General features: G+C 36.8%; 2 protein-coding genes across 2 annotated transcripts; both read right to left on the reverse strand.

Moving 5' to 3' along the window:
* Positions 1 to 125: 125 nt before the first annotated feature.
* Positions 126 to 15,676, reverse strand: LOC107863940. The gene is made up of 5 exons (XM_016710148.2): positions 15,151 to 15,676; positions 14,111 to 14,550; positions 13,742 to 13,951; positions 1,568 to 1,768; positions 126 to 452 (listed from the first exon to the last, which is right to left on the reverse strand). The coding sequence occupies exons 1-5, from the start codon at positions 15,380 to 15,382 to the stop codon at positions 411 to 413; spliced, it is 1,125 nt and encodes a 374-aa protein (XP_016565634.1). The 5' UTR covers positions 15,383 to 15,676; the 3' UTR covers positions 126 to 410.
* On the reverse strand, positions 10,657 to 12,171 carry LOC107863941. The gene is made up of 2 exons (XM_016710149.2): positions 11,533 to 12,171; positions 10,657 to 11,460 (listed from the first exon to the last, which is right to left on the reverse strand). Exons 1-2 carry the CDS (start codon positions 11,636 to 11,638, stop codon positions 11,270 to 11,272), a joined length of 297 nt encoding a protein of 98 aa, XP_016565635.2. The 5' UTR covers positions 11,639 to 12,171; the 3' UTR covers positions 10,657 to 11,269.
* Positions 15,677 to 19,002: the final 3,326 nt, after the last annotated feature.

The raw sequence follows: 19,002 nt of genomic DNA on the forward strand, positions 1-19,002 counted from the left end.
AAAAATAATTGACTATCAACGTCACAAAAGTTTAGATAAGAAAAGTATTATAAATTATAATAGCTAACGACTTAAAATGATAAATTACAATGTCAAAAAAAATTATAAATTACAATAATTAATAACTTAAAATATCTAAGAATATATTAAAATATAATTAGTTATTTAAATTTTATTTATATCACATTAATTAAAATTAAAAGATAACATATGTTGGGCCGTGCCAACACAGGCCTTTCATATCTGGTAAGAGTATAAGACCATGTTGAACATTCAATGATATACTCTTGACAACCAAACAATAATATACTTCCCCTCCATTAATCTAATTTCTGGGAAAGGGAAATTGAAGAGTTGTCATCCTACTGCTCTGGCCATATGGCTGTACAAATGTTGTGGTCAACTCTGTCCTATTGTGCTGACGCAGCACTTTCACATGCTATAGCAATTTCCTGAAGAATGATCAAACATTTTGTCACAACCAGCAGGTGCTTGGAAATTGTGAATCATTTAAAGATTGGGTAGTATATACAATATTCAGAAGCATAACTGCTCAGAGAATGGCAAACTCCAGTGATTTCAATTTTTTTTTTTTTTTTTTTTAAAAAGGAAGGAAATTGCGCAAGTGAGAACGCGAGATCAAAATATGCCCCAAACTTTAAAAAGTAACAGATCTATGCCATGAAGTTACAAAGTAACAAAATAGATTTGATGTACTTTTTTTTTTTAATGGATTGAACTAATGAAAGTTAAAAGTGGATGATGCACTTTTTTTTATGCATCATTCATTTTTTTCTATATGGTGCTTTTTTTTGTGCATCATTTATTTTTTTTCTATATGGTGCACTAATTTTGTGTACTATATGAAAAAAATATATGGTGTACAAAAAAGTACACCATCCATTATATTAAAAATATATGGTGCACTATTTTTATGCACTATTTATTTATTTTTATATGATGCATATTTTTTGTGCACCATCTATTTTTTTTCTATATGGTGCACTAATTATGTGCACTATATGAAAAAAAAATATTGCACAAAATTATTGAACATAATTAGTGCATTATCTATTTTTTCACATAATGCACAAAATTATTGAACCATTTTTTTTTGTCATATATGAATATAATAGTGCACCATCTATTATTTTTCATTTAGTGCATTCGAATAGTGCACTATCTAACATTTTGGTGCACTATCTATATTTTCATACAACAACATAAATTTTTTACTTTGTATATATTAAATTAACACTTTCTTTTATTGTATATATTAAATTTGCACAATGTGTGCAAATTTTGCTCGTGCATTCCGCAAGTGACACTCCAAATAAATACAATAAACTCAATATAGTCCCAAAAAAAAGTCTATGGAGGATAGAGTAGAGTGTGAGCAAACTTTTTCCCTACCTCGAGGTAAAGAGATTGCTCCCGAAAGACCCTTGTCTCGGGTAATGAACCCCAAATAAATATATCAACGATATGAAAGCAACAAAGGCTTAAAATGAGATAATTAAATAACAAAAAAATTTCCCTTCTTGGGAGAAATAAGAAAACTACTTGCCTTTAACTTCCCACTATCAGAAAATATGCATTTGGATGTCATGGCACGTCCTTTTTCAAACAGCCACCCGACTTCACAGCAAGTTCCACCACCTGCAATGTCTTTCAAACAAGACCAGAGTTGCCTTGGGAGCAAAACAAGATCTAATTCATCTCTTTCTGTCTTCCTAGTGGTGCCATCGATGAGCTCTTGAATAACTTTCTGCAGTGTAATTCAGAACTCCCCATTACTTATTCCTTCTGATGCTAACATGCTAAAAATTCTGTCTCTGATTTAACCACAAATATGTGTTTGGATGGACATAAAAGTTGGTCAAAATAACTTTTAAATTATTATACACTTTTTGAAGTATTTGGCAACTTCAATAATTGCTTTAAAAAAAGTTAAAAAGTACTTTTTTTTAAGTAAAAAGTATCTTAACTCCTACTTTTTTATTTTTGGCTTATACGTCATTCTAGTTTGACCAAGTAAAAAACATCCCTGTCACTGTAATTCTCACGTATTTCAAAATTACCTTGATGATTGTCCTAAAATATTCGTTCTCTTCTTACCATTTTTATGTTTTTTCTTTATTTTTGTGTTTCTCTCTCCAGGTTTGCATTTTTCTCTTCATTTCTTTATTCAGTTCGTAGGTGTGAGAGGCTAGCTTTGGATGACTTCAAGAGGGGTAGAGATAGGCCGGAGAAATACTAGAGGGAAGTGATTAGACATGACATGAAGCAGTTTCAGCTTACTGAAGACATGACTCTAGATAGAAAGGTGTGGAGGGCACAAATAAGGGTAGAAGGCTAGTGTGAGTGTGTGGGTTGTAGCAAGCAGTCAGGAGAGATCTTGTGTAGGTAATCCTAGGACTGTGCATATAGGTGTCTTTGGTACGTGAGTGTATGTTACAACTAGGTGGGTGTCGTATCTCTTATTTCTTAGCTCCTATTTTCTTACTTCGTGTTGCCCTTATTTCTCATATTGCGTATTCCTCCGATTTCTATTTTATTATTTTTTATTCCTTATTTATGTTATGTCATCCATCCTCGATTTCTATTTTATTATTTCTTATTCCTTATTTATGTTATGTCATCCATCCCCTTATTTACTATTCTTTATCTTGACCCGGGGGCCTATCGAAAACGGCCTCTCTACAGCGGTATGGACTGTGTACATCTTACCCTCCCCATACCCCACTTTGTGGGGACACACTAGGTTTGTTGTTGTTGTTGTTGTATTTCTTTTTTTAATGGGTCGCGAGCAATTTGATGCTTGTGAGGTTTAACAGAAATTGAGAAGAATTAATTTTTTTTGGTAGTTCATTTGACTGAACAAGAATTAATTTTTTTTGGTAGTTCATTTGACTGAACAACAAATATTTTAATGGGTTGTTAGCAATTTGGCTTCTTTTTAGGCGACTTTTGTTCAATTTCCTTGAAGAAAAACGGAGAATCAATAAACCTATTTAGCTGAAGCAATAATTTTTGCTCCTTTTTGAGTGTTTTTTATTCAATTTTTAGAAGAAAAAAATCTCGTAAACAAAATGGGTTAATTAGTGTGGCAAAATTCATAAGAAAAACGAATCCATATAGTTGGAACAACAAATTTTGCTCCTTTTTGAATCTCCTTTGTTCAATTTCAAGAAGAAAAATGGAACACAAATAACTTATTTATTCATGAAAATATTTTTGAAAAATAAATGTATTAAGTAATTTATACTGAAATTGAATAAAATATAAATTATTTTAAAAATAAAAATCTAATAGTAATCAAGTTTATATAATGTTAACAGCTATAAGGATATTTCAGACATTTTGATTAAAAAAAAGTGCTTAACAACACTAGTTTACCAAACACACATCAATAATTTTTTTCAGCTCTAACTTCTATCCAAACACGTAATTGCTTATTTTTAAAATAAGTTTCTAACACTTTCAAAAATACTTTTAAAATGCTTTTTAAAAGCCACTTTTGTTTTAGCCTATCCAAACGGGTTCTAAGCCAGTTTTGCAACATTACTCCTAGAAAGCAAGTCTTAACTGCAGTAGATTGAAAGAATTAAAAAAAACTACAATTTTGAAAACGGGATAAGGTGAAAAGTGAAGTCAATAAGATGGTGTTTGATGCACATTCTATTTGTCAATCTTTAGTGTTTTAACTACTCTGCCATCAGGTAAACAGTTTGAATCCTTGTTGAAAAGGGAGAGGAGGTTTATCGCCTGAGATAGAAAAGAACATCTTACATGATTAAAATGGAAATTTCACAGAAATATTAAGGAATCCTCAACTAGGTACCGTCATCATCCTCAACTGGGCAAGAGTTACAGCCACTAAAATTGACAATTTTCTGTCTACGCTAGTTTTTCAGATACCACAGCTCAGGTACAGAAGATAACAGAGTTCCAGATATTAGAAATTATTTCAATAGCTTTTTATATCTTTGATGACTCAAAAAAACAATTGGCATAGCTTCATTTTTTGCCCATATTGTATTAGGGAGAATGCAAGTGAAGTGTTGGGGGTTTCTAGGGGCCGGGCCGGGCACCATCAGGGGGATTGGTGGTGGAATGAAGAGGTGGAGAAGAAAGTGGGGACCAAGAAAGGAGCGTATGCCAAGTTGGTGGAGAGTAAGGACGAAGAGGAGAAGCGGGTAAACAGGAAAGAGTACAAGCTAGCGAGGAAGGAGGCTAAGTCAGCAGTCACGGCAGCTAAGACGGCCGCCTTTGAGAGCTTGTATGCAGGGTTACAGGGGAAGGGAGGGGAGAAAAAGTTGTTTAGACTCGCTAAGGCTAGGGAGAGGAAGGGTCGTGACCTCGATCAGGTGAGGTGCATTAAGGGGGAGGACGGTAGAGTGTTGGTGGAGGATGGCCACATTAAGAATAGATGGCAGTCGTACTTTCATAGGCTCTTGAATGACGAAGGGGATAGAGCTATTGTGTTAGGGGAACTGGAGCACTCTGAGGAGTGTCGGGATTTTAGCTATTGTAGACGTTTTAAGGTAGAAGAGGTTAGACAGGCTGTTCGCAGAATGCGAAGGGGTAGGGCGACGGGGCCGGATGAGATACCGGTGGAGTTTTGGAAGTTCGTTGGAAAGGCTGGTGTTAGGTGGTTGACTGGATTGTTTAATGAAATCTTCAAGACGGCAAAGATGCTCGAGACTTGGAGGTGGAGCACCATGATACCTCTCTATAAGAATAAGGGGGACATCCAGAGTTGCAATAACTATAGGGGGATTAAGTTATTGAGCCACTCTATGAAGATCTGGGAGAGAGTGGTCGAGGTGAGGCTGAGACGAATAGTGTCTATTTCAGAAAACCAGTTTGGATTTATGCCTGGCCGCTCGACGACGGAGGCAATTCACCTGGTACGGAGGTTGGTGGAACAATATAGGGAGAGGAAGAAGGACCTACACATGGTGTTTATCGACCCGGAGAAGGCCTACGACAAAGTTCCCAGGGAGGTGCTTTGGAGATGCTTGGAGGTGAGTGAAGTACCGCTGGCATATATCAGAGCAATCAAGGATATGTATGATGGAGCGAAAACTAAGGTGAGGACGGCGGGAGGAGACTCAGAGCATTTCACTGTCTGGACAGGGTTGCATCAGGGATCTACTCTTAGTCCCTTTTTGTTTGCATTGGTGATGGATGTGTTGACGCGGCGTATTCAATGGGAGGTGCCGTGGTGTATGCTTTTTGCAGATGATGTAGTTTTGATAGATGAGACTCGAGGGGGTGTGAGTGACAAATTAGAGGTGTGGAGGCAAACCCTTGAGTCTAAAGGGTTCAGGGTGAGCAGAAGCAAGACAGAGTATGTGGAATGCAAGTTTAATGATGTGAGGCGGGAGAATGAGGTAGTAGTGAAGCTGGAATCACAGGAGGTAGGTAAGAGGGAGAGTTTCAAGTATCTCGGGTCCGTGATCCAGAGTAACGGTGAGATTGACAAGGATGTCTCGCACCGTATTGGGGCGGGATGGATGAAGTGGAAGCTCGCGTCGGGGGTGCTGTGTGATAAGAAGGTGCTGCCCAAGCTTAAAGGCAAATTCTACAGGGCGGTAGTCCGTCTGGCCATGTTGTATGGAGCGGAGTGTTGGCCAGTTAAGAACTCCCACATCCAAAAGATGAGGGTGGCAGAAATGCGGATGTTGCGCTGGATGTGTGGGCTGACTAGAGGGGATAGAGTTCGGAATGAGACCATCCGGGAGAAGGTTGGTGTGACTCCAGTGGAGTGCAAGATGCGGGAAGCCCGATTGAGATGGTTCGGACACGTGAAGAGGAGGGGCATGGATGCCCCGGTCCGTAGGTGTGAGAGGCTAGCGTTGGATGGTTTTAGGCGGGGTAAGGGTAGGCCGAAGAAGTACTGGGGTGAGGTGATTAGGCGAGACATGGAGCAGTTACAGCTCACCGAGGACATGACCCTAGATAGGAAGGTCTGGAGGACGCGAATTAGGGCAGAGGACTAGGGCCAGTTTGAGTCGCTAGTGTAGGGAATTACGTGGTGGGGGTTTATTCTTGTTAGGAGTCCTTGTTTCATGTTTTATTATGAATCTGCGTGCTTTCCTCTGTTTTATATTACTTATGGGTGCCGTATTTATGTTATGTAATCTTGTGCTGTGCTTTACTATGTGTTTGTGTGGTATCTCGTGTCTTGAGTCGGGGGTCTATCGGAAACAACCTTTCTACTTCTTCAGAGGTAGAGGTATGGACTGCGTACATCTTACCCCCCCAGACTCCACTAGGTAGGAATACACTGGGTTTGTTGTTGTTGTTGTTGATTGTATCTGAGTAATAAAAGTTGATCAATCTAGTGTTTAGAATAGAAGAACAATGGCCTTAATGTCCACTTATTTTTTACAGTATGCAGCAGAGATGTAAAGGAGAACAATGATCAATGTACTGTTGTTTTTCGGGTACACAAAGTCTGTATTTTCGCAACACTACTTCAACATAAGTTCAAGAATAAATCAAGAACACTTATGAAGTTGTCCAACACCTTCAATACAAGATCAAAATGATCTTTCAAAGAAGGGTGTTTTCAGTTTCTTAAAGAAAAATAGATGCAGAAAAAAACCAAGTCCTCCGAATTTACGGAGTGTCCTTAAGGAAATAATTCCCCTCAAGTACCCGAGGTTGAGGAATTTTCCTCCCAGGATAAAATGGCTTCACAACCAGAATGTAGCGTACCTCAAACTTTCTGGTTTTCTTCGAACTCACTCAACGGGAGATGATCACACAGAGTCTTTAGAAGCACGAGAATATTTTTCTTATGCAGAAATTTTTCATACTAAACCTGTGGAAAAAATGCAGATTTATATAGCCATAAAGTGCCCCTTCCGAAAGGTGGCAATGGTTCATCCGAAAAGGTATATCCTTTGGAAGAGTCATGCCTGTTTATTCGAAACATTGTGTCTTTTTCTGAACAGACGCGACTATCCGAACAGTCACTCATTTTCCAAAACAATGTGTCTTTTCATCAAATGGTTGTGTCCCTCTATTTTCCATTCACACCAATTGAACCCAACAATCTCCCACATGAATGGGGAATGACTATTCTTTATAAAACTTTACGGACAAGTATGTGATCATCAAACAAAGACCGATTGCATCTGGATAAGTGGGTTTTCCTTTGAACTTTCTGCAGTGAACATGCATCGGATGCACTCGGTCAATCGGTAGATTTGATATCTTTGAACCGTTGAGCTTTAATGTACACCTAGACAACACATGTCACACAACCAGCCTTTTACCGTTTATGGTTCTCACGGTTTTATTCGTTTCAGCCATGAACACGTCTCGGTTTCATGAGAGCTCAGAGAATAGACCTTTACTAACATTCTCTTTGAAGCGGCTTCCACTTCGCCCTCACATAGGTGATTTCTAAACGTTCAATCCCATAGATTAAACTATTTGGTCAAATCTGTCAAATTTAGATAATCATTAAAAGACTTCACACCATAAGTCTTATCCTCATTTACTAATCATTATCTACATCATGAGAATAGATTGAGTATTTTGACAATGTTGAACCTGTCAGACATAACTTTGTTTGATCTCCTTGAACCTAGCTCTTGGGGTCTCCAGTCTACTAGATAGAGTTACCGCCATGCTGACTTGTCCTAGGCCTTAAACCCATTCTCTTGGATGTCCTCTCAACTCCTTCTCTAGCTAGGCCTTTTGTAAGTGGATCCGACACATTATCCTTTGATTTCACATAGTCAACAGTGATAATTCCACTAGAGAGAAGTTCTCTAACAGTATTATGTCTTCATCTTATGTGACGAAATTTACCATTGTCATCATGCTTCCTGCCCTACTTACTCATAGTGTATACATACTGGTGCCACTGGTTTGGGCCAATAAGGAATATCTTCCAAGAAATTTCAGTCATTCTGCTTCTTCACCGGCTTTATCCAATGCAATAAATTCAGATTTCATTATGGAGTGAGCAATACATGTCTGTTTGGATGGTTTTCAAGAGACCGCTCCTCTACCGATAGTAAATACATATCCACTCGTGGATTTTACTTTGTTCGATCCGATGATCCAATTTGCATCACTATATCCTTTAAGTACTGCGGGATATTTATTATAATGCAAAGCATAGTCTTAAGTGTATTTAAGATACCCCAAAACTCTTTTCATTGCCATCCAATGAGTTTTGTTGGAATTACTCGCGTACCGACTCAACTTAATAATAGCGCATGCTATGTCTGGTCGTGTACAATTCATTATACACATTAAACATCCCAATACTCTTGCGTACTCCAATTGTGAGTCACTTTCGCCTTCTTTCTTTTCAAGTGCGAAGCTTACATCCAATGGAGTCTTGGCAATATCAAATTTCAAATACTTGAATTTGTCAAGTACCTTTTCTAAGAAATGAGACTGTGACAATGCCAACCCTTGTGGAGTTCTATGTATTCTTATTCCCAAGATCACATCTGCAACTCCAAGGTCTTTCATATCAAACTTTGCTCTCAAGCATTCGTTTTGTGGCCTTTATGTCAAAAATGTCTCTACTGATGATCAACATATCATCTACATATAATCAAACAATGACTTGGTGATTTGGAGTGTCTTTTATGTAGACGCACTTATCACATTCATTTATCTTGAACCCGTTTGCCAATATGGTTTGTCAAACTTCGCATGCCATTGTTTAGGTGCTTGTTTTACTCCACAAAGTGACTTAACAAGTTTACACACCTTATTTTCTTTTCCTAGAACCACAAAACCCTCAGGTTGTTCCATGTAAATTTCTTCCTCCAATTCTCCATTTAGAAATGTTGTTTTCACATCCATTTGGTGGATTTCAAGACCATATACTGCCGCTAAGGCAATTAACATCCGAATTGACATTATCCTCGTTACTGGCGAGTATGTATCAAAGTAATCAAGGCCTTCCTTTTGTTTAAAGCCTTTTACAACAAGTCTTGCCTTTATTTGTCAATAGTACCATCAACTTTCATTTTCCTTTTGAAGATCTATTTAGAACCTAAAGGTTTATTTTCTAAAGGAAGATCAACCAACTCCCACGTATGGTTTCTTAAGATTGAATCAATCTCACTATTGATTGCCTCTTTCCAAAAGGATGAGTTTGATGACGACATCACTTTTTTAAACGTTTGAGGCTCATTTTTTAAGAGAAATGTTACAAAATTTGATCCAAACGAAGTTGACGTGTACTATGTCTTGGATTTTCATCATTATGTACATCCTCACTTGGTTCATCTCGAGGTCGTTTAGACACCCCACTAGACTGTTCATGTCTAGTTTTATACAGACAAATATGTTCAAAGAATTCAACATTATCTGATTCAATTACCGTATTTTTATTAATATCCGAATGTTCGAATTTATAAACCAAAACCCGACATGCTTTACTACTTTTAGCATATCCTATAAACACGCAGTCCACCGACTTAGGTCCTATCTTTACCCTTTTTGGCATAGGTACTTGGACCTTCGCTAGACACCCCCACACTTTGAAATATTTCAAGTTGGGGTTTCCTTCCTTTCCATTTTTCATATGGAATTGATTGTGTCTTACTATGAGAAACTCTATTGAGTATTCGGTTAGCCGTAAGGATAGCTTCCCCCCATAAGCTTTGCGGTAAACCTGAACCTATTAGTAAGACATTCATCATTTCCTTCAAAGTTCTTTCCGCAATTCCATTGGATTGAGGTGAATATGAGGCTGTAGTTTGATGGACAATTCCATTCTCTACATATATTTGCGCAAGGGGAGATTCATATTCTCCGCCCCTATCACTTCTTATCATTTTGATCTTTTTCTCTAACTAATTTTCAACTTCAGTTTTATATTGCCTAAACGCATCTATTGCTTCATCCTTACTATTTAACAAATAGACATAACAATATCTAGTGCAATCGTCAACAAAAGTTATAAAATACTTTTTCCTACCACGAGATGGTGTTGACTTCATATCACAAATATCAGTATGGATTAAGTCTACGGGACTGAAATTCCTTTGAACGGATTTATACGGGTGGTTAGCATACTTTGATTCCACCACGTTTGACATTTTGATTTATTGCACTCAAAGTTTGGCAAAGCTTCTAAGTTAATTAGTTTTCACAATGTTTTGTAATTAACATAGCTTCTCTACTTCCTCGGAGGTAGTGGTATGGACTGCGTACATTTTACCCTCCCCAGACCTCACTTTGTGGGAATATACTGGGTCTGTTGTTGTTGTTGTAATTAACATGGCCTAATCGTTCATGCCACAAATCATAAGATTCAAGCATGTAAGAAGAAGCATTGGTGGGGGTGTATTCCTGTTATGATTCCGTATTCAATGTTCCGTGTTCCGTGTTCCATGTTTATTACGAATATGTGTGCTTTCCTCTGCTGTATATTCCTGCATTCCTGCTTTACTCTGTTTTATATTCCTTATGGGTGCCGTATCTATGTTATGTCATCTGCTTCTGTGCTGTACTATGTGTTTGTGTGATATCTCGTGACTTGAGCCGGGGGTCTTTCGGAAACAGCCTTTCTACTTCATCAGAGGTAGAGGTATGGACTGCGTACATCTTACCCCCCCCCAGACCCCACTAAGTGGGAATACACTGGGTTTGTTGTTGTTGATGTAAGAAGAAGCAGAATTTTTATTGATTTCAATAGTCATTACATTCATCTTATATAGGCCCTCAGTGAGATAGCCTTTTCCTACATACACTTCTCCTTTGCTAATTACAACTTTTTCGAAAACAGTTACACATTTGGATCCGTTTTTATCTAGAAGTGATATAGAAATCAAGTTCTTTCTTAACTCCGGTACGTACAGGACATTGTTAAGTGTCAACACTTTGCCTGAAGTCATTTTCAAGCATACTCTTCCTATTCCTTCTAATTTTGCAGTAGCGGAGTTAGCCATGAAAAGTTTTTCTTCTCCTTGAGCCGGAGCAAACGTCGAGAACAACTCCTTATTAGCACAAACATGGAGGGTGGCACCGAAATCCATCCACCATTCGCGAGGATTTCCCAGCAAGTTGCATTCGGAAAGCATGACACACAGATCATCCATTTCTTTCTTGGACTCAGCCACATCATTTGCTTGGTCTTTTTTTCTTGCCTTTCTTAGAGGCCCGACAATCAGTTGATTTGTGACCAATCTTGCCACAGTTGAAGCACTTTCCCTTGAATTTCTTCTTGAGTCGATTACTTTCATTTTCAGCTTTATTTCATTTTTTAGAGTTGTAGTCACCTTCTACAATATTTGCTCCATTCATTGAAGAATTTTCTCTTGACCTTCTTTCCACGCAATTTTACGATTAAATCTTCGACAGACATCTCCTTACGTTTGTGTTTCAAATAGTTCTTGAAGTTCTTCAAGATAGGTGGTAGCTTCTCTATTATTGCTGCTACTTGAAATGTTTCATTCACGATCAAACCTACAATAAAGGTTATGTGAATACTCAGAACATTTTCAAACTGTTTAACAAAGGTATTTGCCAAAATCATACCTTCCGCAAGGAGATCATGGATGATCACTTGCAGTTCCTGCACTTGGGAAACAACAGACTTGCTTTCTATCATCTTATATTTCAGGAATCTTGCAACGAAGAACATTTTAGTTCCGACATCCTCTGTCTTGTACTTCCGTTCTAGCGCTCCCCACAACTCTTTAGCTGTCTTTGTTCCACTATACACATTGTAGAGATCATCTTGGAAACCACTTAAAATATAGTTCCTGCAAAGGAAATCAGAGAGTTTCCAAGCCTCCACAATCACAAATCGCTCTTGTTCAGAGGTTCCCTCAGGCACCTCTGAAGCTTACTCAAATGTGAACCTTTGAAGACAAAGAGTAGTGAGGTAGAAAAACATTTTCTGCTGCCACCTCTTGAAGTCAATACCTGTGAACTTTTCGGGTTTCTCCGCTGGTGCGATTGCCGGCGGAGCATTAGTACGACTCGTTGTGGCAGTACTAGTCGCTGCCACAGTCGTTGCAGTACCTTGCACTTGACTATCGTTAGTCATTTTCCTATCACAACAAGACAATACCTTTAGTATATCAAAATACTATTAATAAAGTTGCAACAACTTTAAACACCTCTTGTTTCTAGTTTAACGCTGAATTTTTTATGACTTTCAATCGTCAACCGAGTGATCTTTAACTTGTGATGAAGATTTTATCAAGTTAAATTCAAACGGAGTAGAAAGCTTATAGCTTTAATCTCCAGAAACCAAGTAATACTGATTCCCAAAAAAAAAACTTTAGTGAAAAGAAAATTTCACCAAACAAGCAAAAAAAAAAATTTTATTTTGTCAAATTTATTTCCTTAAAGATTGTTGTATTTCGGGTCCACCAAAACTGTATTTTCACAACACTACTTCAACATAAGTTCAAGAATCAATCAAGAACACTTATGAAGTTGTCCAACACCTTCAATACAAGATCAAAATGATCTTTCAAAGAAGTGTGTTTTCAGTTTCTTAAAGAAAAATAGATGAAGTAGAAAAAAGTCAAGTCCTCCGAATTCACGGAGTGTCCTTAAGGAAATAATTCCCCTCAAGTACTCGAGGTTGCGGAATTTTCCTCCCAGGATAAAATGACTTCACAACCAGAATGTAGCGGTACCTCAAACTTTCTGGTTTTCTTCGAACTCACTCAACGGGAGATGATCACACAGTTTTTAGAAGCAAGAGAATATTTTTCTTATGCAGAAATTTTTCATACTAAACCTGTGGAAAAAATGCAGATTTATATAGTCATAAAGTGCCCCTTCCGAAAGGTGGCAATGGTTCATCCGAAAAGGTATATCCTTTGGAAGAGTCATGCCTGTTTATTTGAAACATTGTGTCTTTTTCTGAACAGACGCGACTATCCGAACAGTCACTCATTTTCCAAAACAATGTGTCTTTTCATCAAATGGTTGCGTCCCTCCATTTTCTATTCACACCAATTGAACCCAACACATACTACTCACTTGTTTTCACATCCACTATTACCACTTTTGGTTTGCAAGAAATTTGACTTTGGTTTGGTTGAAATCCAATTCCTAGTCAATTAGATTTCTCCTAAACTAAAACAAGGTCTCAAAAGTAACAAATGAATAATTAAAAGAATTTCTTTTAGCACTTTGTTTGTTGATCTGCGTTCCTAGAAATGAGGTGAAGCGGCTGGTTTCTACATTCAAAGTTTCAGCTATCACAGGTCATCTTTGGATGCAATTGACATATGAGATTATTGTTGTCAGCTGCTGGGGTTGGAAGTCAAGCAAATGGCTAAATGCATGTTAAGATTTTCCAAGGACAATTCTGACAACACAAACAAACTTGCAGTCAAGGCACTAACAACAAAGAGAGAAAGGAATAAAACTACAATTACAACGATTAGATCATTTTGTTGCACAGGATATTCAGTGCTCCGGACTGTGTTATGTAATGCTAGTCAGCCTTGCAAGTAACAAATATAAAGCATGCTTAATTGTGATACAACTTAAAAGGATGATAGCGTACATATATAATTTAATTATAGTAATTAAAAGGAGTGCTCTCTAAAAAAAAGTTTTTAGATGAGATAGTCACACAATTTTATTATTAGAGCAGCCAAGAGGTCCTGGTTTCATATCTCAACCACCACCCATGCAGCAAATAGTATTCTAATGTGTTTACCTTTAGTGAGATGTCATACAACAAATAAAAGATTGGATAGATTTATTTAGTGCTTACTTGAGGAGCATGGTCGAAGCTGGAGATGGCATGCTTACCCTCCCAAACACCAATGACTTGTGCAGGGTCCAAGGCTTGGGTAGAAGCAAACGCAGAATCCTGAATAGCACACCCACCCAGCTGTTCCCCGTTTCGAAACGGCCCATACCAATGCTCACAAAACACCTTAATGTTTTGCAATACCAACTTAGAATCTTGAAGGCGCACGACCTGCTTTAGAGGTTAAAGGGTTATTTCTTAGACGGTAACTCAACTAATAGTTATTATCTTAGAAAGTAGCTATGTTCCTGATTCCAATTTTCTTCAACAAAGAAAGAGACTTTCTGAAATAATAACTATTAGTTGTGTAAACAGGAAATGACCTCTAACCTGAACAATCCGCAGCCTTGACTCCTTGTCCCGAGGATCAATCAAACAATGCTCCACCTCCCATGACAAACATGGATTGTTATTTCCATTAGTACTATTATTGGACCAGATGGCCACATAACATCCAGTGGATTGATACACAAAGGCAGAGACACTGTCATCAGAAATATTCCTTTCATCGATACTATACCTTGTTGCAGCATCGGCTTCACAGCCAACAGTAGGAAGGAGCCGGATGAACTTGTACATGAAGGAGAAGGTGTTATCATCATGAGCAAGAGTAGGACATTGAGTTTGCCAATCAAATACCTTAACCTCCCACTCCCTGAATGCTTCAGGAACTACATATTCTGGTAATTCAATCGGTTCACCATGCTTGCTAAAGTCTGCACCAAATCCATCCCATTCGCCCGACACGTTGCTAGCAAACTGAGCCCATCCTTTAAAAATTGATATTTTTCAGAGTCCATGCAAGCAAGTGAGAACGGAAATATAGTCATAAAATAGATACTGCAAAATTAGCACATGAAAATATGGTTCGATCTACTCATTCAAGCATCAGTGGATTGACCTGCTCATTTTGACCCCCTCAATTCAGTCATTTATAATCAACATATTCTTGAAAAATAACGAAATGTAGCATCATTTTGGTTTTAAATTGCAGCGGAAACACTATATTCACGTCCATAATAAGTGCATCCGCATGTATATGCAATAAAATTCCAACTATAACTTTTTAAAACTCCCACTACAAAGAGTAATTAGATGACCAGGTTAGTTGGTTAAGCCCGTAAATTTTTTCCTTAAATTGAGCTGATATGTAGCCCAAATTAACTTTTCTGAAAGACTTGCTTTTGCTTGACATGTTACACAGTATATTATTAAAGAAAACTAAAATTTTATTAGCCTAAATAACATTTAATAACTCAATTCAATTCATTTCAATTTGCTCAAATTCAATCCTAACCCGCTCATTTGAATTTTGACGCCCTTGTTAATAAAGAGACCCCAAATTATTGATGGTGTATTATCGTGCTTACCATTAACGGAATTTGGCATAGGTGATTGGAGTGGGAAATTCGAGTGCTCAGTTGTCTTTGGTGCCAAGGCGTGTATGGTGAAGCTGGGTATAATTGGTCTCTTGGAGGTAATAGTAGTATAGGTTTCAAGTTTGAATTGTTGAGAAAAGTTTGATAGTTTATGGTTAGTGAAAGATGAATGCAAGAAAGTGGTGTGCTGGGGGCGCACGCTCACATGGGCACACAGAGCCATAGATACAGTTAGGAACCCAACCTCTCTGCTTTCTGCCTCCGAAGCCGTGCACTACTTTAGTTTTGGCCTCACACAAGCTTGTTATCTCTTTACCCCCCCACCCCACAAAAGTGCTCATCTCCTTTATACTTTATTTGGATGGTGATTTTACATGATTTCATATGATACTGTATGTTATGTTATAATTAGTGGGCCTGTGCTCGTGCTTTATTACGGTAAATAAAATAGTTATGCTTCATAACATGTGGATAGTACATAAAATAGTTATATTTCATAATTTGTGGAACAAAGATTACATTGTTATGTTGCTAGATTGTGAAAACATTATATATAAGGCTTTGCTGTTATAAAAAGTGTTGTTGGTTGGTGGTAGAAACACCATTTCCTTTAAGACAGCAGTGGAGAACAAAGACGGGCTTTCGTGATTTGCTCATGCTGTAAGATATTTGTTTCTACGTTAACCTGATAAAAAATGGTAGCTATATAAATATAAGTAGGGGTGTACATAGGTCGGGTTGGTTTGGTTTTCTATTGAAAAAAACCCAAACCAATTATGTCGGTTTATTAAAACTATAAACCAAATCAAACAACATAAAATCGGTTTTTCGGTTTAGGTTTTAGTTTGTTCTTTCATTTTTTTCAATTTTTCTCATTTTTTTTATAATCTTTATTTTCTACAATTATATTGTGATTGAAGTTTATATCAAGTATGTTTTCACTCATGTACTAATGAAAAACCACAATTATGAAAAATTGAGAAGCGAAAAACTCTCTTGAAACTAAAAAATAAGATGAAGAGTGAAAAATTTAGGTGTTAAGTTTATATTGAATTTGGATCATTTTATTAATAATTAATGAATAAATATTACAACTTAAAGGCCCAAATATAAATATATATATATATATATATATATATATATATATATATACATACATACACCTACTTTTTAAATATTGAAAATTAACAAAACTAATTGAAAAAGTAGATTATAATTAATATTTTATGTATAAAAAGTTAAGCTATATACATGCATACACACACACACACACATATATATACACACACACATATGTTCAGTTTGATTTGGGTTCGGTTTGACTTTTTTTTGGTTAACATCAAACCAAACCAAGAATGGTCGGTTTTTTTTTTCAAACGCCAAACCAACCAAACCAAACTATAAGTCGTTTTTTTTTTCGGTTTGGTTTGGTTCTTCGATTTGGTTTGACTTGACGGTTTGGTTTGTACACCCCTAAATATAAGAATCAATCTAAAGTTATGATTTTGAGGAAGTAACAGATAATCGGTACTTCAAGTGAAAAAAAATATAAGCCTTGTGAGTCATTATGGCGACGGCCCTTTAGATGGGGCCCATTATAATTGCATAAGTTGGTCTCTAGTAGCTTTTGTATTTGACATAATTAATTCAGGCAACACTACCCTTTTTGGAATTTCCAAAACTAACACCCAATTTTTTCTATAGAAACTTTATAGTTCGTCTTTAAACAAAAAATAACATAAATCATCAAATAAACCTTCAGTCTTTACTCACTCATACCAAGTCTAAATCGACCTTTTGTTGTTGACCTTGAATACTATATTGCACAAATTACGCATGTATTATAGGCCAGTTAAATAAGTAGGTATAGTAATATGTTGTGTTAAGAAGATCAAACCTCAAGTTGAGTTCCTCATTGGAGTTCATTTAGTGGTCAAGCAATTTTAAATGCTTCTTGGCTAAAGCATCAAGCAGTCATTCATTAAACACATTCAGGTTCAACTAATTAACTTGAGTCCTCTTTGATCAGTTAAAAAAAGATTCAATGGACAAGTGTGAAAGACAGGTTAACTCACTTTGGCCGAACCAAGGACGAACGAGAAAGGAATTGATTCGCCAGTTTCATCCTTGTGATCATACGTTGAGTCAAAGCACCATCCTTGCTTTGCCGCAAGTCTTCCATAATAATGAATTGCAACTTGTCCAATCACCATGAGAAGAAAACTTAAATACTATATCCAGAATTGAACAGAAATCTTAAAAAACTGATAACAACGTGCTAGAACATCTTCTATTCAGGCATTGCCACTGATAGCACAAAGAGAAACCACATGCAAACATTAACCCAATAGCCACAAGTTATCTAAACAAAACTTCATGATGGAAATTTCGAAGCAAAAATAAAGAATTGTGTACCTTAGAATTTACAGCTGATCTTAATTGTTTTGCTTCCGAAAGGATCTTGCTCCAAATCAATTTCGTTTCTCTTGGAAACGAAATGTAAATCCACAAACTAAATGCTTACAATTTGTCGTTTATGTTGATTCAATATTTTTTTTCTGTGTTTCTCATTTTTTTTTTGTTCCTTCTGACTTCTGAAGAGGAAATCTGAATTTATAAGGGATGTGGGACAATTTCTCTTTTGTAACTGTTCCCCCCAAAATTCAAAAGAAAAAACATTACGTGTCTTTTCTTTTCCCTCTTATTTGTCAGATAATCCAGAAAAAATATGGGTCAGGTCGGGTCGGCGGGTTGGATCGGTTCACATGGGCGACCCATGACCCAAAATATCAAACATCTCCCACTTCGCACATGGTGGACAAGACCCGAGCTAATACTACATCAACAAGACACAAATTCATATGACAAATAGTTCGTGCGACCTGTGAGCATTACGAGCTTTACCTTTTAAGGTTTTATAAGCTACATTTAGGAATCCAAGCACATATGGAAAGAATTCGTTATTAATATGAGGATACTAATACTCACAATACCCCAGACATCATTCACTACTTCAGTAGTTGTTCATCCGATCCCTCATCCTCTTAAAGAGGTGAACTCGAGTTCATGATTAACTTTATACACACAATTATACTTGACTCTTATATGGTTAGTGTAATAGCCGGCCTGTGTAAACAAGTTAAAATATTCATTTTAATCGTTTTTCCTTTCTACTCGAATCAATATGTTCCAAATCAACTGCTTTCTTAGACATACACCGTATTGCCGAATCTCTCATGGGTATTAGTAACATGCTAAAGTAGCAACACCGATCGAAACTTCAAGAAACAGTTAAAGGTCTAAGGGTATTTCAATGAAAAGTTAAAATAACTTTTTAAGGTCTCACACAATGAAGAAGTAGGGATTTATTCTTCCATTAACCCATTGGTCGCTAAGCACAAGTGGTATGAAACACGTGCTACGATATTATCACCTTATATTGGTGCGTGTGTCTTATTCTTTTAGTCATTCAACATCGTACAGATCTGGGTTTAGACACCTCTAAATGTCTAACCTAAGTTTCTTTCTTTAATAATCCTCAAATCCATATTATCATAGAAATTCATATCTGGCCTTATAAAATAAGTCATTATATTATGGTGTAACTTTTTTCTTCACGTTTCTCGACGTAAGAGGTGATTGCTCGTGTGAGAGAGCCAATCTCGCAACTTATTCGACATATCGTATTAATAAAATATATTTTCACATGCATATAAGATTGAACACAAATTCAAGATTCTTATATTGATAATAATTATAATCAAGTCATCTACAATACATAAACATAATCATATTCTACGTAATCCTAGATCCATAACATGTTTCTCAAACAAGTCTCTAGAT

This window comes from Capsicum annuum, chromosome 10, assembly GCF_002878395.1.
Source record: "Capsicum annuum cultivar UCD-10X-F1 chromosome 10, UCD10Xv1.1, whole genome shotgun sequence".
NCBI classification, from domain to species: domain Eukaryota; kingdom Viridiplantae; phylum Streptophyta; class Magnoliopsida; order Solanales; family Solanaceae; genus Capsicum; species Capsicum annuum.

Excerpts from the sequence above, each read along its gene's own strand:
- LOC107863941 (XM_016710149.2), bottom strand. The coding sequence starts at position 11,638 with ATGTTCTTCGTTGCAAGATTCCTGAAATATAAGATGATAGAAAGCAAG. Across the intron at positions 11,461-11,532 it reads CCATGATCTCCTTGCGGAAG|GTTTGATCGTGAATGAAACA; the intron begins GTATGATTTTGG and ends CCTTTATTGTAG.
- LOC107863940 (XM_016710148.2), bottom strand. The coding sequence starts at position 15,382 with ATGGCTCTGTGTGCCCATGTGAGCGTGCGCCCCCAGCACACCACTTTC. Across the intron at positions 14,551-15,150 it reads TATGCCAAATTCCGTTAATG|GATGGGCTCAGTTTGCTAGC; the intron begins GTAAGCACGATA and ends CAATTTTTAAAG. Across the intron at positions 13,952-14,110 it reads CAAGGCTGCGGATTGTTCAG|GTCGTGCGCCTTCAAGATTC; the intron begins GTTAGAGGTCAT and ends CCTCTAAAGCAG.